At 34.2% G+C, this 21,467-nt stretch overlaps 1 protein-coding gene across 1 annotated transcript; it reads right to left on the bottom strand.

Moving 5' to 3' along the window:
* Positions 1–13,659: 13,659 nt before the first annotated feature.
* On the bottom strand, positions 13,660–21,445 carry LOC131635180 (uncharacterized). The gene is made up of 6 exons (XM_058905812.1): positions 21,433–21,445; positions 20,494–20,779; positions 20,248–20,377; positions 19,844–20,167; positions 14,158–14,259; positions 13,660–14,067 (listed from the first exon to the last, which is right to left on the bottom strand). Exons 1-6 carry the CDS (start codon positions 21,443–21,445, stop codon positions 13,840–13,842), a joined length of 1,083 nt encoding a protein of 360 aa, XP_058761795.1. The 3' UTR covers positions 13,660–13,839.
* Between the last annotated feature and the right edge of the window lie 22 nt (positions 21,446–21,467).

The raw sequence follows: 21,467 nt of genomic DNA, 5'->3' as shown, positions 1-21,467 counted from the left end.
TCATTCGAGTTCAAATTCTAAAACAAAATCATTTCGTATCAAAAAACTAATTATATTATGTTCTTCAATGAAATTAATAATTATATTGAGATTGGTGTCATAAATTTCTTTGTAATATTTAAAATTGATTGATGTCTATGACCTAAATTTATGATAGAGTTTAATGAATATTATGTCTTTTGAAAGTCAAGTTCAGTGGTTGTTGTTGAGAAAAACAGGTGCGAGTAATAGGAGGAAGTCTCACATTTGTTAGAAATGTTGAGACTTAATATTTATAAGTGGGAGAATACACACCTATCACCTTAAGGTTTTGAGTGAGTATGTGGTGTGTCTCTCACAAAGATGTGTTGCTCATAATGAAATGTCCCAATGTAAAAAAAAAAGTCCCTCATGTGGAAACCCCCAAATTGATAACCCAATAGTGGTATCTGAAGCCTTTATTTCGAGTGAGGGGTTGACTTCCTTGTATCGAAATTCTCTACGGTGGAGGGTAGGAGGTGACCAATTGAAAAGTATCAACAAACGTACAAGGGTATGCGGATGAAAGAGCTTCTGCTTAAGGGGGGACATTGTGAAGGTGGATAAAAACACAAGAAAGGGGGGTTTGAATTGTGTTCTTCATTATTTCTTTCCCTTTCTTATAAAACTTTTCTTTCTAGTTTATCATACTCTTGGATATGCTTGGGAAGATATGGCAGAAACATGTATAAAATAACGCTGCATAACTGAAGTGATACACAGTCATTTGGTTACTTATCTTTCTTAGAACTTATGACTTCTTTAGATCTTTTCTGATGAGTATATGCATGGTAGTTCTTAATTAAAGGAAAGCTAGAAAGTAATAGACACATTCACTTTATCCTGGTTCACCTTCTCAATAAGGTTACTTCCAGTCCACCCTCCTCAGGCGATTTTGCCTTCTTCAAGGACTTAATCCACTATAATCATCCTTGATAAACAACATGCTTGTGATTAACCATCTGCACAAGCTACCCGCAAGTGACTAACACTAGAAAATGAATCGTTTAGTGATCTCCACGAGATATAACGTTTATTGACCTAGAAACCTCCAAGAGTCTAACCAGATCTCTTGGCCCACTCAAGTATCCACATCAGAAGGATAATTAAGGAATACCAATTCAATCAAGAATTGCTCCTCCGGCGATTTACAAGAATGCTTCTTACATAAGCAGATTACTCCTACATGTTTTAGGTACATATTGTTTGACACACTGACAATTAACAGCTTCTGGTGTCTAAACAATAATCAGAAGTTTTTAAGGGATAGACACAATATAAGCAACATCTATTGTGTTTTACATATTCTTACAAGAATTAGAATATCTTGTAGTCTTCTTGACTTCATCTTCTAGTTGAGATCTTCGATTCTTTGTTTGATAAATAGAATGTTGGCTTCTTGATTTGGAATGCTTCTTCGATTGGATCTCCATCATCATTCTTCTGAAAGCAGATTAAGAGCAACAGCTCTTGCTTCAGATTTCTTCTTGATTTGATCTTCATCTCCATCCTTTGATGTTGATCATGATGTTCTTGATGAGCGAGTAACACTTTTATGAATCTTAGACTTAATTATTACACTGTTGTGCATCAATTCCATATTCATAAGAATTTCTAAGTCATTTTGATGTAGAGTGTATGATCATTTGTTTTGGTGTTTTCTTCTCATGTAATTCAAGCACTCATTACTCCATTGGAGCATACTGCATAACATGCAGAATTACCTTTTCTTACTTGAGTTTTTTCTTCATATTGGCTTATTATTTGTATATTACAATGCTTTTATTTACTCACTACATACTTCATAAGTGCGTTGCCTCTTATGTGTATTCTGGTGCACTGTATTGCCACACCATTCAAGTTCAAAGTTTTCTCTTTATATAGATTTGGTATAATACCGTTGGAGCATAACCGTTGAAGCATATTTGAAAATAGCAATTAATTCTTTGTACAGATTTCCACGGCAAATCTTATTTTTGGTGTGATAATTACTATTTGTGGCGTGTCTTCTACATTTTCATTCTTCCAAGACGTAGCCAAGATAGATATCATCATTGTCTTTACTTTGGGCACTATGATTGCATGCATATGACTTGGTTGGAATGTTTTACGATGTTCTTCTTTCTGATCATTGGATCTCATTTTCTTATTTTCTGATCTTCTTCTTTCTTGTTTCTTTATTGATGTTTCTGATCTATTATTTTTGAGCATGTATGAAACTTATGATCTTCTGCATTCTTTAGTCTTCGAAAATTCTGATTCAGCAACTTCTGAATAATTCCCGACAGAGGATTTCTGATAAAGTCATCTGTTCAATCAATGAAACCATTAGTAACAAAATTGTTACTAACAAAATATATGTTTGTTATCATCAAAACCAGATTTTGAATACAGTTCTCAATCTTGTTCTAACACATTGTGGATAGACTCACACTTGAGGGGAGTGTTGAGAAAAAGAAGGGTGAGTAGTGTGGGGAAGTCCCACATTGATTAGAAATATTGAGACTTGAGCATTTATAAGTGGGAGAATTCACACGTCTATGAACTTAAGATTTTGGGTGAGCATGTGGTGTGTCTCTTACAAAAGTGTGTTGCTTATAAAAGAAAGACTTTAATGTAGAAAATTCTTTACTACTACAAATAATACATTTCATAACAAATATTTCACCTCAGCCATTGAAAATCCGAGGTCAAATGACCTGGAATGTGCCATATTTCATTTTTAAAAATAAGATCTTATACCTCTGTTTTACACAAATTTGACATAAAAGGTTTCTCAAGATTTGAGCGTCGTTTCTCAGCTCGTGCAATTTTAAGTTTTATTTAGAACCAAAAAAATTCCTTTATTTTACAAATCATCTTATCCCTCAGTTTATTAATAAAATTGATGGTAAAAAATTCAGAACATGCTTTGAAACCTAGCAAATGTAGTTGACTTTTTATTTATAAATCAAATCATCTAATCCCTCGGTTTCTCTAATAACCAAGAAAATATATAATCAGATTTTACTATAAAAGCAGTCGTTAATAAATTTTTACCATAAATCTAACTTATATGTAGAGACTCCAAACTCGTAGGCATCGTTCTTCTTTATATCTTGGACAAAACTTGTTTTCTTCCATTGTAATATATTTCACATAATGATGTTGTTTTGGAATAACCTTCCTATGTTATTAATCAAAGGGTATACAATAAAATTTGCTCAAGATATTGCCAACACTATATATCTTGTTCTCTTCCTTGTGAAAATATTTGCTCTAGAAATATTCAAGAACTTCGGAACAAATCTTTGGGATGGATTGCAAGTGCACAATAAATTCTCAAGGTGATGTCTCAGGGTGCCACCGCTCAACAAAAGTTGACAAGAGGGAGGCGTCGAGCATAGTAAGTGAGCACCTGATGAACTCTAGTAGGCTAAACTCGCTAACAATACACTTCGAGCCTTGGGATGCGACCTTCAGCGTCGGACGCTCTTATAAGAAACAAAGTTAAAAAAAGAATCAATAAACATTTAGATAGTCAATCGAGTCAAAATGAATAATTTGTAATAAAAAAAATATATCATATATACTCGCCTTGCCATATACGGAATGCGACATGATGAGCATATCCTGTGAGCACAGGATGTGTTTAGATGCATGTGTAGTGGTGTTTGTATCAACATGATCAGACACCTCATCAGCCTCCACAAAAACTTGCTCAATTGTCGCAAGAGCTCCTCAACAACCACCTCGACAGTGGATATCTGCTCCTCCACAGCGAGTACCTCCACAGCTGGCTCCTCCACAGCGGGTCAAAACACAGTTCGCTCCTCCCCTACAAACACATATGATTCATCCACAGGTACCTGCTTAGCCACATGCATCATTAATCCCTATGTAGTAATAATTATTTATTGGTTTAGAATTTTGAACTTAAATTTTTTTCAAAGAAAGCGAATTCCATATTAGCCTGCGGGAGGGACTATTAATTTATTATAAGTAAATAAAAATTTTCCACGTGTTTTGGACCATAGCATGATCGTGAATCAATCACATGGATGCTCTTAGCAAGAAGAATAAAAATCATTTATATTCTCTCTTTCAATAAAAAAATATAAAAAAGAACATCATATCATTTTATGAAGTTCTAGAAAATTAGAGTCACGGACTTAATTCGGTTTGCCATAATGACTCCATCGCCACTTTCATCATTAATCTATAAGTTGACATGTTTAATTTGAAATAACAAATTTTAAAACATTTGTTTGATTTAACTTACTACAAATAAAAATACGATAGAGACTATTGAAGTGAAACATTGGATAGGAAAATATGAAATATTAGACAATGGCATTTCATATTTTGAAAATAACGATATCATTTCTTTTGTTATTCTTTAAGGATTCATGATTTTCAGATATGATTTATTCAAGAATATAAATATTAAAAATTAATTTTTCAGTATTTTTAAAAAAATATTGAATATATAATTTAATATTCCAAAAAAAATATTAGTTTTTGTATTAATAAGAGTATTAGAAATACTCGTGCCCGATTACAAAAGTCGATATATACAAAAATCCGACAATAGAGATAAAAAGATATTATTTCTTTACTAACAAAAAGAATTAATATGATTTAATTTTTAACTCAACTCTAAAATTGCAACAATGTTAAATTTTTTAATTCAAAAAATTCAAGTTCTTGATTACAAATCCCACAAGTAAAAAACACTTAAGCTTTTATTTGATTTTTAATATTTTCTCTTATACTATTGTGTTATTGTGAGATATATTTAAATATTTATTTGAGAAAATGTGAGTGTATTGGGGATAGTGTGGTTAGATAAAGGTAAATTATATATTGTAATATTTTACATAGTGTTATTCTTTAGTGGTGATTTGACAGCGATCAGGATTTTTTTCTTCTGATTTTGAAGTTTCTACGTTATGTCTATGTGTTTGTGATTGTGTCCTTTTCTATGTTAGTATTTCTCAACAATTGATATTAAAGCTTTTGGTTCGATCCAGATATATGAGTTCTTAGTATATGCTTTGTGTCTGCAACTTTGTTTGATTTGCCACATTAAAAAAAATGGTGTTGTGAAAAGAGTTGTTGAGATGCAGATAGTTATGTAATTTAGTTTAGACGAGAAAAAAATTAATGAAAGAACTAGTTTTTACTTGTGGACAATTCAATTCAAAGATATAAGATTACAAAAAAATGTTGGTTACTTATTAGTATATGATTAATGATTGACATTAATGTAAAGTGTATTATGCTATTATTTCAATTGGTGAAGAGCTTTATGCTAATAAAGAAGTTGTATCATAAATTTCTAACTTGATTTTCTACATGTGAAATTTTTACAATATATAATTGTTGGTGATGACACACTGCTATTTTTGGAGAGGTTAACTTGAAGTGAAATATATTTCTCATGGCCAAGTATGACCGTTTTTGAACCATTTATTTTATTTAATATACAATGTTAAAGCCTACTTATGGATACCTTTTAAATTTGATATCATTAAAGTTTGTATCATGATAAGAATATGATAAGAATATCTTAAGTTAATAAATTTAATGATATCAAAATCTATGTGAAATTCATCCATTATAATTGTGATATTTTAGAATGAGCTTTAATTTTGATATGACTAGCTTTATGATTTGACAAAGTAGTGGATGTTGTAGTCGACATCTCAACATCTAATATGTAGTAGTCGAAGATATGTGCGATGCAATTGAAATTTATTCTAGTTTGTTGTTTAAATTAACTTGTGTCTAAATTAATTATATATGTCATATGTATGTGTTATTATCATACATAATATATATAACTAAATAACTAAATCTATAAATAGACTCATCTCTTAAACTGTTAAACTATTGAAAAAAGTTTTTTTTTTTTTAATAAGCAATTCAATATAAAGCTCGCACTAGGGGTGCAACCCTTACAAAGAGACGCTAAATAGCGTTTGAACAAGATAAAGGAAGTTTAAACCATTCATAATAAGTGGCTTTAAACTTAGGATAACCAAAAGACAACCATCTCCATGAAAGGAAGATGATATTGGAACACACCACATCATAGCAAAAAACTTCCCCCTTGAAGATAATGGAATTTCGCATAATCCAAATGCACCAAATGATAGCAATCCATATTATGTTTATCTTCACCCTATGATTAACATTTTTCACCTTATCTTGTATGACTCCATAATCCAAAAATTCCCCTCCATTCACCACCTCCTTTATACCCACCCAACCATACATTTGGTTCCAAATTTCCTTCACCACATGACAATTAAAAAAGAGATGAAAAATCACTTCCGGATGGTTGCCACAAAACGCACAATCTTTGTTAATGATGCTAGAAATTCCTCTTTTCAATAACTCATCTATGGAAGGAAGTTTTCCAATGAAGAATCTCCATGTAAAGACTTTGATTTTAGGAGGAATTTTTAACTCCCACATCACTTTCAACAAATTGATTAAGTGGTTGGGCCACACAAAAGATTTGGAGTCATTAATAATATTAGAAACACTTCTTACCGAAAACTCCTTATCCGAATTGATACGCCACAAGAAGCTATCCTCCTCCAATTCTACCGGTGTATATGCGTATAAATCGTCGCAAAAGCGGGCCCAAGAGGACAGCCCCCGAGCTGCCGCAAGCACTGTAGAAGTGGCAGCCCCATTTGCTAAGACCATGGCTGCCCCGGTCGGCAGAACAGCTGCTGTCCCATGCGAAAAAACAGTGGCAGCCCCACCATTGAATAAAGCTTCCAACTCCCAATGATGCTTTCCGTTGTTCCAAACCAACACATCCGCCACCGCACAATTTTTAATGGTTGATAAATCAAACACATCCGGATAACGCTCGCGAAGAGATTGATCTCCCAACCACAAACTATGCCAAAAAAGAGTATTTTTACCATTTTTACAACAAGACGAAAGACAACCGGTAAAACCGCTATCAACAAATTCATCTAACAAGTTATTGTTAGAAATGTCTCTCCACCACATTGACTCGTCATTTCTACTCATGTCTCCATTAGGAACTTGCATCTTGAGTTTATGACAATGATATCTCAATGAAATGAATCTACTCCATATAGCATTATCCTCTCTCAAAATTCTCCACTTCCATTTCAAAAGAAGAGCTTTGTTAACTTCCGCCACATCTCTCACACCAAGCCCACCCTTCTCCTTCGGACTACACACATACTTCCACTTCACCCAATGTATACACTTTTTATCCTCCCTCCCTCCCCATAAAAAATCACTTTGAAGCCTTCTTATCTCTTGAATCACCTTACCCGGAGCTTTAAAGAACGATAACGTGAAGGTTGGTATAGCATTTAAAACCGCATTTACAAGAGTAACTCTTCCTCCCAAAGAAATGTTCCTTCCTTTCCAAGAGGAAAGCCTCCCCTTTATTTTTTTGATCACCTCCACCCACACCTTTTTTTTCCTTTGATTCTCCCCCACCATAATTCCTAAAAACTTAAAAGTAGATTCGCCTTTTTTACAAGAAAGAAACGCCGTTGCCGCATTTAAGAACCACTCACCAACATTAACACCAATGATATTACTTTTTGCAAAATTTATTTTCAAACCGGAAACCATCTCAAAACCTCTCAACAATACTTTCAAGCTCCAAAGATTGTCACGGGTCGGTTCTCCAAGAATTATAGTATCATCCGCAAATTGCAAAATATCCACAAAATCCTCTTCCCCATACTTAAAAGGTTTGAAATCCCCCACCTCAATAGATTTACCCACAAGCGCGGTTAATCCTTCCATAGCAAGAACAAAAAGAAGTTAAGGTTGATTGTTATACTATAATACTTAATACTTGTTCACAACAAAATTCATTAGAAAAAATAATTAAAAAATTGAACTAAATATATTGAAGAAAAACAGTATATATCCTATTAAATTTTCTTCGTGTATCATTTAAGCTATCAGAGTGATACTTTTCTTGTTGCTTGCAACTCAGGCAAAGTTATTAGTTGTAGGCAAATTAGCTACAATATTAATATTTGATTGATTATAATCAAATCTTTATTGTATATAAAAATAACAATATACAGACAGGTGGTACCATAATTTCAGCACCATTTTCTATTTTTTTTACCTCACAAACTTGCTGTCATCTGTGCCTAGGATTGAAAAATCAAACCACACATATATTATAGGGGCCTAGAAGCCTACACAACTTGAGCCCAGACATAACCCACTATACTTAGTTGCGTCGAAATATAATATTGCACGTTCTTATGTTATGTACACGTCTCACACTTAATAATAGAAAAAGCATCATTAATCCCTATTTAGTCAAATCTATAATTATTTATTGATTTTAAAATTTGAAATTAAAATTGTAATCTTTTTAAAGAAAACAAATTCTAGATTAGCCTGCGTGAATATAAATTTACTATTAAAAGCAAATAAAAGTTTTCAACGCATTTTAGGCCACAGCTTGGTAATGAATCACATGGAAGCTCTTACTAGAAGTAATAACAATCATCATATTTGTCAAATCAAAAAACATAAAATCGTTATTTTATGAAGTTCTAGACAATTAGAGAGTCACGACTTAATTTGGTTTGTCACGGTTCATAATGTATTTTAAAATATTTGTAATGAGTAATTTAATTTTAATATTAGCAATATTTTTCAATTAAATGTGAATCATAAATTTATTATATTTTAATATAATAAAAATCTTATTTATTAAAAGGAAATAAGTCTTACGTATAGTTTCTATTACTTGTAATATTAGATATGACATTTGCAATCGTAAGAAAAAAAATTTAATTCTAGTTAAAAATTATTGATATTCAATTTGGTGTATTATCACAACTCCTTATTTTTTTTAAATCAAGATATATTAATCGAACAAACGTTCATAACGAGATTACAAAAGAGACGGCCGGAACTGCGGAGAAAATTACCCACCAATTGAAACCTAACTTAGAAAAAACAAAGGGTTTTTGTCAAACTCATAAAAGCTACAATTGGCATGAGCAATATTCCCAATAAAAGCCCATCTCCAAACCAACACTTTAACATTCCAACCAACATCTCTAGAATTCCAACCAAAATTCTTGAATATAATCTTGTTCCTATGTAACCACAAAGTCCAAAGAGTTGCCAACCAAACGCATCCTAGCTTACATCTTTTAACTTTCTTCCTATTACAAAAAGAATGTCAAATCCAAAAACTCTCTTTAAAATTCTCCGCCTTATAATCCACCAAACCAATCCAAGAAGCAATATACCTCCAAACATCATCCACCATACGACAAAGAAGAAGAGAATGGCTGGAAGTTTCACTACAAACACCACAAAAAGAGCAAGACAGAGCCGAGGGAGAAAGAGGGATACCTCTACGGACAAACGAGTCTTTAGTCGGAATCCTATCACGAAGATACCGCCAACCGAAAGCTTTACACTTTAAAGGAACATCAATCTTCCAAATGTACTCCATGACAAAGTCGAAACGGTTTGGGGGGCCGAAAACTACCTTCCTCGTGCAAATATCCTCGTAGCAAGAAGACACCGTAAACCGATGATGATCTGTCAATCTCCATACCGGAACGTCGACGTCGCTGCCACTTAACGGACCAGCTGCCTGGCGCAGCCAATCATGCAGCAGCACTTAGAGCTGTCAAAATGGGCCGAAGCCCATGGGCCAGCCCATTTGGCCCAAAAAATTTTAGGGTTTGAGCCTCATTTTTCGAGCCCATTTACATCCGGACCTTTTTTAACCCGGCCCTGAAAAGCCCTAAAAAATATGGGTCGGCCCGTATGGGCCATGGGTAGTCCACCGGCCCGAAAAATTAAATATTTTTAATATAATTAAAATTTATCCTTTCCTAATTATAATTATTATAAAAATTTATAACATTTTCTTGTTATAATTATCATAAAATTATAATTGTCATGAATGTTTATAACTTAAAATTTGTTGGAACAAGTTATTTAATTATTTGTGCTACATTAGATAATTTGTGATGTGTTTTGGATAGTTTAAATTAAGTTAATGTGTTGTTTTATATTTTAATTATTAACTTATATGGATTATTTAGAAATTATAATTTTGGATATGTGCAATTATATGGTTACTTACAAAAATAAGGAGAAAATTTTAATTTTTTTATAGAAATGGGACCGTTTAGGGCCGGGTAGCCCGCAGCCCAGACAGGGCCGAGCTTGGGTAGTAAAATTAGAGCCCATTTAAAAATGGGTTTTTTGGGCCCGGCCCTAAAAAGCCCGAAGCCCATATGAGCCGGCCCATATGGGCCGGGTAGCCCATATTGACAGCTCTAGCAGCGCTGCTGTACCAGCAGCTCCTGCGGGCAGATTAAACAAGCCCAAATCACTCCATCGCCACTCGCCTTGAATCCAACCGCCCATCCCTGCAATTGAGACTTCCTATAAACGAGAAAAAAAAAACAAAGAAGGGAACAACAATTTAATAGGTCCATGATTCAACCAAGCAAAATGCCAAAACGATGTAGAAAATCCATTCCCAATTCGAAAAAACAAATTATCAAAAAAAAAAAAAATTATCACAACTCCTTATGGTTGACGTTTACGGAGGACATCACTCAAAATTCTAATAGTTAAAAGTGTTTTTATTTATTTCCCTCTCTCTGCCATGTAGACCATATTTAAAAAAAATTATAAGTAAAAAGAATTATCATTCTTTTGATCTCTCAAAACATCTCCAATACATGTTGCTTATTATTTACATCGACATATTAGTTTTATTATTTAATCTTTTTAACCATTGAAGCATGTACATTCATATGGAGTTTTTGTGTCAGTTTGTCGAAGCAATCTAAAGATTGGGTTGGTTATCATTTGCTAATTGGTGGAATTCAATATAAATTGATAAAGGCCAAATACAACTTGTTTATTATAATTATCACTATAGTAAAATTGATAAAAGTTATTTAAAACTCTTTAAATGCAAATATGATAATTTAAACCCACCAAAAAATAACTCAAACAATCAATAGTTTTCCACCAAATTAATCTAGTAGCGTGACAAGGTCCTATGGTTTTTTAAAGGAAAATACTTAAATACAATTTTTTTAGTTGTGATTTATACTATTTTACAACTGGGCCGGCCCTTTTTCAGCGCAACAGGCTATACAGCGCTGGGCCTCAAAAATATGAGGGGCCCATTTTTTTAATTCTTAAATATAATAAAAGAAAGGAAAATGATTAATAGTGCGAAATTTTTTTATACGAAAACCAACGAATTACGTGGCATTTTTACTCAATTGTGTTATTGTTACCGTCATTAACTTCGGTCAAATCAACAAGCTACAATTCCGTAAATTCAAAATAAAACTCTAAATACATACTACCTCTGGTCCTATTTATAAGAAAAAATTCTCTTTTTAGATACATTGAATAAATAATGTATTTGGACAATATGTTGTCCAGATACATTATTTATTCAATGTATCTAAAAAGGAATATTTTCTTATAAATAGGACCAGAGATAGTAATAAATTGTTAGAAAATGATTAACCTCTGTTCTCCTTTCTCACCGCTCATCCCATTCCATTTTCGTGAAAATTCTTACAAAAAGTAGTCGTACTATTTAGCAGCTCTGTTTCCAAAATCAGAAGTGAATTTATTTCTTCTTTTTACCCAAACTTCTCGTTTTCGTCTCTAAATTACGGCAAGCGGTGCTCTTCCTTCTCCAAACAGTCACACTCTCTTTCTTCTCCAAACATCTTCTTCAAAGTTCAAACAACGCTTGCTTTCTGCTTCAAACAGTGCTCTATTTCTTCTCCTTTATTCCAAAATAAAGCACTCTTTCTTACACAAGTTTAACGTAAACGAAATAAAACGAGACACCACGGCGACGAAACAAAACACCACATAACAAATTTACGGTGACGAGACGAAACGAAAGATCACATAACAGATTTACGGCGATGAGGAGAAATAAAACAAAACGAGATTTCACATAACGCCGACGAAACGAAACACCACATAACAGACTAACGGCGACAAAAGGAAACGAAATAAAACGAGATACCACATAACGGCGACGAGACGAAACAAAACGAGATACCACGTAACAATGACGACGCGGATGTGCAATCGGTAATTTTCTTCAAACTAATGTTCCTTTCTATGTTGTTGGTTATTTAATTTGTGTTTTTTTGGTCTTTTAAAATTGAAATAAATGGTTTATGAGTTACGACTTTATGCGATGTGAACAAAGCAAGTGAGTTATTTACTTATTCTGATGTGAGCAACAGTAATAGAGCAAGTGAGTTACACTTATTCTATCTATGCATGTGTTGATGTGAGTTTGGCTTTTAATTTTAATATCCTATGTGTTTGGTGTGTGTTTGGTGGTTTATGAGTTATATTATTAATGAATTTTAGACTTTTGTGTTTCTTGTTATAGTTTATAAATGGTTTTTAAAGTTTATAAGAGTTATAATTTAAAAAATTTATTATTAACTATCACGATATTAATTTTTATTGTAGGAATACAATTTAACAACGGGACTACAAATAAATTGCAGTGCAAAGTTGATTATTAGCCGAAAACTTAGTGAGATATTTCAAATTTTAATAACTATGTCTCCTAAAATGCCTCTAAAAATAGAAAATATGAAAGTGAAAATGATAAGCATAAGAACAGGGCCTCTGAATAGATTGGGCCGGCACTGTTTTACGATGAAAAATATGACAAGTGTATAATTTTTCTTACATATAAATATTTTTTTCCTATTTTTAGTAACTAAATGATGTTAAAGTACACTTGTTATATTTTCATTGGCAAATAACATAAACTACACCTAAATAAGTAATTTTTTCATAATATGATGTGGTTGTCCAAGTTGTTTTTTAGTTTTTATTTTATTTTAATTACTTTAAATATATTTCATTTATTAAGCACAACAAGAAAATCTTAAATTAGCTAGGGCAAATACACTAGCTAATTCGTAGCTAATCTTTATCAAACAAAAATAGTTGGAGATTTGTTGGGGATTAACTACAATATATGCCCTAGCATGAATTGAGTGGCTAATTATCTTGGCAAAAAATCTCTAGCAAAATTCAAACTAATATTAAATTATTCCTAGCTAAACCACAACAAAACAGTAGCAAAATTTGAAGTTGAATTTATACTTCCCAACTAAACTAAACAGCTACAGTATGACTACGAAAATATCATAATAAATCTCAAGCTAAATATTTAAAACAATTTTACAACAATTTTTTATTTTCTTTTTTAAATAAATCTTAATTAGACTAATTCATACTTTTTATAATTATTTAAATAAAAACTAATTATACTATTTGTAAAAAATTATTTGTATAAATTAATTTTTAAAAGTATTGAAATTGTTGATATTTATTTAAATTAATTAATTTAATTTTTAAATATAATATAATTTTTACTTTTTTTCTAAAATGAAAATACACTAGTCATTAAATATATTTAACATCACTAAAATCAAGTTTTTAATATATTTAACATCTCTTAAACAATATACATCACAATAATATTCTAAAATCAAGTTTTTAATATATTTAACATCACTAAAACATTATACATTACAATAATATTCTATTTTATTTCCAATTCAGAAATCACAACTCAGGTTCCAAATTAACTCCGGTTTCCGAAATAGATTGGAAAACATTCTAAAATATTCTTTCACCTTGTATCTCCATGAGTTTTTTCAGGTACTTCACTTTGCATGGGTGTTTTTGGCATGGATCGAATCAATGAAAGGATTGGCTCCAACATCGGCGCCAAATGTGTTTGGACAAAAGAGGTCATTCCTTATCCACAGCTTTCTTGATATCTTCCTCCATGGTTTTGGAATGACTAGTGACATCAACAAATGGGGCAGACATACTTCTTCTAACATCTAAGCTACGATCCATAAATGTATGCCTTGTCTTTTTCTGACCAGAAACTTCTACCCACACTTTAGGATCAATCATCGGATGAGTGGAAGAGTCTTCTCCATACTTTTCCAATATAGCCGTGTCATATGACTCCTAAAAAACACATACGAAGAATATATTAATTATGTAACCTACATTCATGTTAAACATTACACATTTAATTTTTAAATTTTAATAACTTACAACAAATAACTTCGATCGTTGAGAAACATATTCTCCATCTCTTTTCTTATGAACTCGAGCATACACGTCTCTAAACGAAACTGTATGTTTCAACTCCTCCTCCTGCAATTCACATTTAAAAAGTGAGCGAAAGAAAAAAGTCAACACATGAAACCAATCATGTGCATGCTCAAGATTTAGCAGACAAAAAAGTAAAACAAAAGAAGAACATGATATTATGGGTTCTGCCTAACTAGTTAGTATTGCCAAATTTAGGTCACTTAACAGTGAGAACATATAAAAATATGATATAAATATTACTGTTACTAATAAGATAATAAACAAGATGAATCTAATAAACAATTGTGGGACCATTTGTCTATCACAAAGTGTGAGATTTTGGATCGAACTCTAGTATGGCCGAAGGGTAGCTTCTTGGTTCGACAGGGTTAAGCATGAAGTCGAAGGTTGTTCACATGCTTGTGTCGAAGATGCTAGGGTTGTTAGCATGTTAAATTAGGTTTTAGTGTTTAAACCCTAATTTGTTAAGTTAGCTTGTTTATTAAGTTGACTTGTGTAATGGGCCTTGTGGAAAAAGCCCATTAGTTAGTATGTTATGTTTTATTATAAATAGCATACTAGTCTCTCATCATTGCTAAGCTGCAAATCCTAATAAAGGGTGAGAGAGGTTATTTGTTATTCTTGTAAACTTGTAATCTTGTTTAAAGAGAAAGTAAAAGAATAGCAGTTATAACCAATTCTTGTGTTCTTATTCTCTTCCCTAATTCCCTATTATACTTTGTTATTGGTATCGTTTTTCACAACAAATTGGTGCGGTGAGCGTGGAGAAGATGCCGTCAACAAAGTATGAGATTGAAAAATTTACCGGAGTGAATGATTTCGGTCTGTGGCGCTTGAAGATGAAAGCCCTACTGGTTCAGCAGGGTTGTTTGGAAGCGTTGAAGGGAGAGGCAGCCATGAATGCTGCATTAACGGCAGCGGAGAAGACAACTATGATTGAGAAGGCACACAGCGCAATTTTGTTGAGCCTTGGTGATAAGGTTCTCAGGCAGGTATCAAAGGAGACGACGGCATCAGGGTTATGGGTGAAACTTGAAAGTTTGTATATGACCAAATCGCTGGTAAATCGACTCTACCTGAAGCAAGCTTTGTATTCATTCAAGATGATTGAAGACAAAGTATTGGCTGAGCAGTTGGATATGTTCAACAAGCTGATTCTTGATCTTGAAAATATTGATGTGAAGATCGATGATGAAGATCAAGCGCTGTTACTATTGTGTTCTTTGCCTCGATCACATGCTCACTTCAAAGAAACTCTCTTGTATGGAAGGGAGTCCCTGACGTTTGAAGAAGTTCAATCAGCCTTGTACTCTAAGGACTTGAATGAACGAAAGGAGCATAAACCCTCGACTGTTGGCGAAGGTTTGGCCGTTAAAGGAAAACTCTTACGAAAGGATGGTAAGTTCGACAAGAAGAAAGGCAAAAGCCAGTCGAAGTCTTACAGTGGCGAAGCATCTGGCATTCGATGCTATCATTGTAAAAAGGAGGGTCACACAAGAAAGGTGTGCCCTGAACGCTTGAAAAATCATGGAGGTAAGGATAATGGCAACGCTGCCATTGTTCAAGATGATTTCGAATCATCTGATGTTCTTGTGGTTTCAAGCAGTGACTCTAAGAAGGAGTGGATTATGGATTCAGGTTGCACTTGGCACATGACTCCAAACAAAGACTTGTTCGAGGAATTATGTGATCAAGATGGTGGATCCGTATTGCTGGGAAACAACAAGGCTTGCAAGATTGCAGGTATTGGATCTATTAGATTCAAGCTCCATGATGAGTCAATAAGGTTGTTGACTGAAGTCAGGTTTGTTCCTGATTTGAAGAGAAATCTGCTTTCTCTTGGTGAATTCGACAAGAAAGGATATGTTTTCCAAGGAGAGAAAAGTATCCTAAGAGTCATGAAGGGTTCGAAGGAAGTCTTGAGAGGCGTGAAGAAACAAGGCTTGTATACCCTTGAGGCTGAAGTTGTAAGTGGTTCGACAAATGTTGTATCCACGAAACCTTTGTCGAAGACAGAAATCTGGCACATGAGATTGGGCCATGTCAGTGAAAGGGGTCTGGTCGAATTAGGGAAACAAAATCTGCTTGGTGGAGACAAAGTCGAAAAGCTGAAGTTTTGTGAACCCTGTGTACTTGGAAAATCTTGCAGAGTGAAGTTCAACAAAGGCAAACAAAGAACACATGGATCCCTTGATTACATCCATTCTGATCTTTGGGGGCCTGCAAGGTGTGCATCACATTCAGGAGCAAGGTATTTTCTATCCATAGTAGATGATTATTCCAGAAAATTATGGGTATTCATCCAGAAGACTAAGGATGAAACTTTTGAGAATTTCAAAAGTTGGAAGACTCTGGTTGAAAATCAGACTGGCAGGAAGGTCAAGAGGTTGAGAACCGACAATGGCCTTAAATTTTGCAATGAGGCATTCGACAGCTTTTGTGCTGCCTTTGGTATTGCAAGGCACAGAACTACTGCAGGTACTCCACAGCAAAATGGTTTGGCTGAAAGATTTAATCGAACTATTTTGGAGAGAGTCAGATGCATGTTGACTAGTGCGGGGTTAAAGAATGTGTTCTGGGCTGAGGCTGTTTCGACAGCAACATATCTGATAAACAGATGTCCTTCGACAGCGTTAGATATGAAGACACCTGAAGACGTTTGGTCGGGACATCCACCAGATCTCGACAAACTGAGAGTATTTGGCTGTGTAGTCTATGCTCACATTAGGCAAGACAAGGTCGAACCTAGAGCTCTGAAATGCATGTTCATGGGATACCCTGAAGGAGTCAAAGCTTATAGGCTATGGTGCCTAGAGCCAGGTCACAGGAGGTGTATCACCAGTCGAGATGTAGTTTTCAATGAAGCTGAAATGGCTTTTAAGAAAACTGATGATGTTGGTCGAAGTACAGAAACATCTGACGAAGAGCTAGAACAGGTAGAAATTCCTGTTGAGGTGGAGCATGTTGATGCTGAATTGCATATCCCAGATGAAGTCGAAGAAGAAGCAGAAGATGCTGAAGTTGAGGAAACTGACGATGACTACCTATTGTCGAGAGATAGGTCGAGAAGAGTCATCAAGCCACCTCAGAGACTTGGATATGCAGATCTTATAGCTTATGCATTAATCTCTGCCAGTGAGGTTCTTGATGATGAACCTAGAGATTATAAGGAAGTTATGAGGAGTCAAAATAAGACTGAATGGCTGAAGGCCATGGATGATGAGATGAAATCTCTTCATGATAATCACACTTGGGAACTGATCAAGAAACCTGCTGGGGCAAGGTTAGTCAGCTGTAAATGGATTTTCAAAGTTAAGGAAGGAATTGAAGGAGTGACGTCGAAAAGATATAAGGCAAGGTTAGTCGCAAGGGGTTTCACTCAGAAAGAAGGTGTCGACTTCAATGATGTGTTTTCTCCTGTTGTGAAACATAGGTCCATTCGAATGCTGCTTGCCATGGTGGCACAGTTCGATCTTGAACTGGAACAGATGGATGTGAAAACTGCGTTCTTGTATGGTGATCTAGATGAAACGATCCTGATGAGGCAACCTGAAGGGTATGTCGAAAAGGGGAAGGATGATTATGTGTGTAAGTTAAAGAGATCCTTGTATGGGCTGAAACAATCTCCTCGACAGTGGAATAGGAGATTCGACAAGTTCATGGCACGCATAAGTTTCATTAGAAGTCAGTTCGACCACTGTGTTTACTTCAGATTTCGACCTGGTAATTCATTTGTTATTTTGTTGCTTTATGTGGATGATATTCTCATAGCAAGCAACAGTGTCGAAGATGTGATGAGGGTGAAGGCTGAACTCAATAAGGAGTTCGATATGAAGGATCTGGGAGCTGCTTCCAGGATTCTTGGAATTGACATTCGAAGAGATAGAAAGAAGTCGAAGTTATGCCTATCTCAAGAGGCATATCTACGGAAGATTCTTGAAAAGTTTGGTATGTCGAATTCGAAGCCAGTTGTGACTCCAACAAACCCTCAATTCAAGCTGAGTATTGATCAGTGTCCCAGTACTGATGTGGAAAGAGCCTATATGAATAGCATCCCATATGCTAATATAGTTGGTTCTTTGATGTATGTTATGGTTTGTACTAGACCCGACATAGCATACGCAGTAAGTCTTGTAAGCAGGTACATGGCGAATCCTGGAAAGGCTCACTGGCAAGCATTGAAGTGGATTTTAAGGTACATAAATGGGTCTCTGAATAGAGTCCTAATTTATGGTGGAGCCTTGGGTGAAGATGGTAAAGCAGTAATCGAAGGATATGTCGACTCTGATTATGCAGGTTGTATGGATTCCAGGAAATCTATTTCTGGATATGTTTTCACTATGTTTGGCACAGCAATTAGTTGGAAAGCAACACTTCAGAAGGTTGTTGCTCTATCAACCACTGAAGCGGAGTACATTGCATTAACTGAAGCTGTGAAAGAAGCATTGTGGCTTGAAGGTTTTGCGAAGGAGCTGAAACTTCAAGGTCGAGGTATCACTGTTAAATGTGATAGTCAAAGTGCAATACACCTGTCGAAGAATTCAGCCTATCATGAGCGAACTAAGCACATTGATGTGAGGCTGCATTTCGTCAGAGGAGTAATCGAGCGTGGAGAAGTCCAAGTGCTGAAGGTTTCGACTGAAGACAATGCTGCTGATATGATCACCAAGACATTGCCGAGTTGCAAGTTTTTCCACTGTATGCAGTTGATAAAGCTGCATGAAGAAAGCTAGTTTGTTCCCTTGATGTTGTAGAGTTAGATCCAAGGTGGAGATTTGTGAGATTTTGGATCGAACTCTAGTATGGCCGAAGGGTAGCTTCTTGGTTCGACAGGGTTAAGCATGAAGTCGAAGGTTGTTCACATGCTTGTGTCGAAGATGCTAGGGTTGTTAGCATGTTAAATTAGGTTTTAGTGTTTAAACCCTAATTTGTTAAGTTAGCTTGTTTATTAAGTTGACTTGTGTAATGGGCCTTGTGGAAAAAGCCCATTAGTTAGTATGTTATGTTTTATTATAAATAGCATACTAGTCTCTCATCATTGCTAAGCTGCAAATCCTAATAAAGGGTGAGAGAGGTTATTTGTTATTCTTGTAAACTTGTAATCTTGTTTAAAGAGAAAGTAAAAGAATAGCAGTTATAACCAATTCTTGTGTTCTTATTCTCTTCCCTAATTCCCTATTATACTTTGTTATTGGTATCGTTTTTCACAACACAAAGAGAAATAACTATTGGAAGATTGTTTAAGAGAAATAGCTCAGTAAGAAATTAAATATCCCTATGTAAGATATACATATAAAAAAGTTAACAGAAAATGACTGATAAATATGATATTACCGATGGATTAGTATTGCCAATTTAAGATGATAAACAGGATAAATCTGATAAACAAATTACGTTACTAATAACGCCCAATGACCCAGACTCTAACAACACCATCAGTATATCCACTAAATAAATTTCTTCAATTAATGGATATAAGGGAAACAAACAATGTTTAGCTCACAACCAGTGAGAGAACCATTCAGACTACAAATGAATGAGTGTAAAAACCATTGAAGATTCAATCAGTACCATCCTTTTCATGTTATAGACAATTATAAACACATAAAATCTCATCAAAACTTACCATCCTTTTTTTATGTTCACCTAAGTTAATAGAACCTCCTGTGTGCAACACTGCATCAGGTAAGGCAGCCCTGTCACAACGATTTGCATCATATTTCTTCTTCCACTCTGGTTTCAACCAAATGTCAACCAAACCGTCCCATACCCCTGCCTTCATTCCTTTGGGACCATGACCCTTAGTGTCGACCAAATTCGTTGAGTTCACTTCTCTTAAAGCTATTTTTATTGCATTTTTTAAATGATCCGAATACCGATCCAAGCATGTTCTGTCCCATATAGTTCTTGCAATATTCCGATCATAATCTGAGTGAAACTTATATTTATCCTACACCATTATTATAATATAAGTACACCGAATTTTATCTATAATTAGAAAGTATAAGACTATAAATTATAAATACTTACCATACAATCCTTAAATAACTCGTCCTTTGCTTCAATCGGATAATTTTTCCACTTTTCAGCGGGAATAGGCATCCTCGTGATCACCCTAGAAATAATATCGCGAGTCACGTTTTGAGGAACAAACCTCCTCCTGCAAATGAGATATAAAATCATTTGATTAACTATCATATTTAAGTATGTCTTACACTACATGAAATTAAAATCAGCAACTAACAATAAATTATTTATAACTCATGAGAATCCTACGGGCTAGAGACTGCCTTAACAAATATAATTTTTCTCCTATCATGAGATCCTTCACTTGAAGGTATTAAAGTTGAGTTGTTAGCAGGTGGGTCAGAAGAGTGTGGGAAAGAATCAAAAGTAGAGCCAGACATCTTCTCACTGTTTGAAACTCCATAAGTTCCTCCAATAAATTTTATTGTATTATTTGCATAACTTCCTTGTTTGAGTGATTGTTGTTGAGTTTTTCTCTCTTGAATGAGTTGCCTCTCATCTTCTTCACCGTCATTTTCTTCAGTCCCTGCCAAACCTTGCAAATAAGGGTATGTACAAAGTTATTAGGTGCATAGGAATAAATTATTAGAGATACATATACATTCAGGAAAAACATAACCATCATCAAAATATGTGAGCATCATAAAAATATTATAAGAATAATTATAACCATTTCTCAATTATAGTTAAAAACAGAACCAATTCTGCCAGATCCTACGTACTGTTCAAACCATTTCTCAATCTCACAGCTAATTAATGAATATAGTCACTTCGTGCCTTCTAACGTTCTAAAATTCTATCACAATGGCTTACTATTTGTGTTGAAATGAAACTTTTACCATTATTTCTTTCATCATCCAAAGCAGTATAGTGTGATAATAATGTAATTAAAATATCACTCAAATAACCTTAATACTGAAAAACTAGCAGAACTAACAATATAGTGTGATAATAATCTAATTAAAATGTAACACAAATGATGTTTGCAGTGTGATGCAGAAGTAAAAAATTACCTAAACTCTAAACTGGCATATATATACATGGCGACCTTCCACTAACAATCAATGAAATTTCATAATTATAACCATTTCTCAATTATAGTTAAAAACAGAACCAATTCTGCCAGATCCTATGTACTGTTCAAACCATTTCTCAATCTCCACCTAATTAATGAATATAGTCACTTACTGCCTTCTAACATTCTATCACAATGCCAAATATTA

The sequence above is a fragment of the Vicia villosa genome, linkage group LG1 (assembly GCF_029867415.1).
Source record: "Vicia villosa cultivar HV-30 ecotype Madison, WI linkage group LG1, Vvil1.0, whole genome shotgun sequence".
Taxonomy (NCBI): domain Eukaryota; kingdom Viridiplantae; phylum Streptophyta; class Magnoliopsida; order Fabales; family Fabaceae; genus Vicia; species Vicia villosa.
This window is presented reverse-complemented; position numbering and strand designations above follow the sequence as displayed.

Bases quoted from the DNA above. Each gene is read 5' to 3' on its own strand.
- LOC131635180 (XM_058905812.1), bottom strand. The intron at 20,168-20,247 runs GTAAGTATTTAT...ATAATGGTGTAG, and splicing joins AGTTATTTAAGGATTGTATG to GATAAATATAAGTTTCACTC. The intron at 14,068-14,157 runs GTAAGTTATTAA...TGTGTTTTTTAG, and splicing joins AACGATCGAAGTTATTTGTT to GAGTCATATGACACGGCTAT.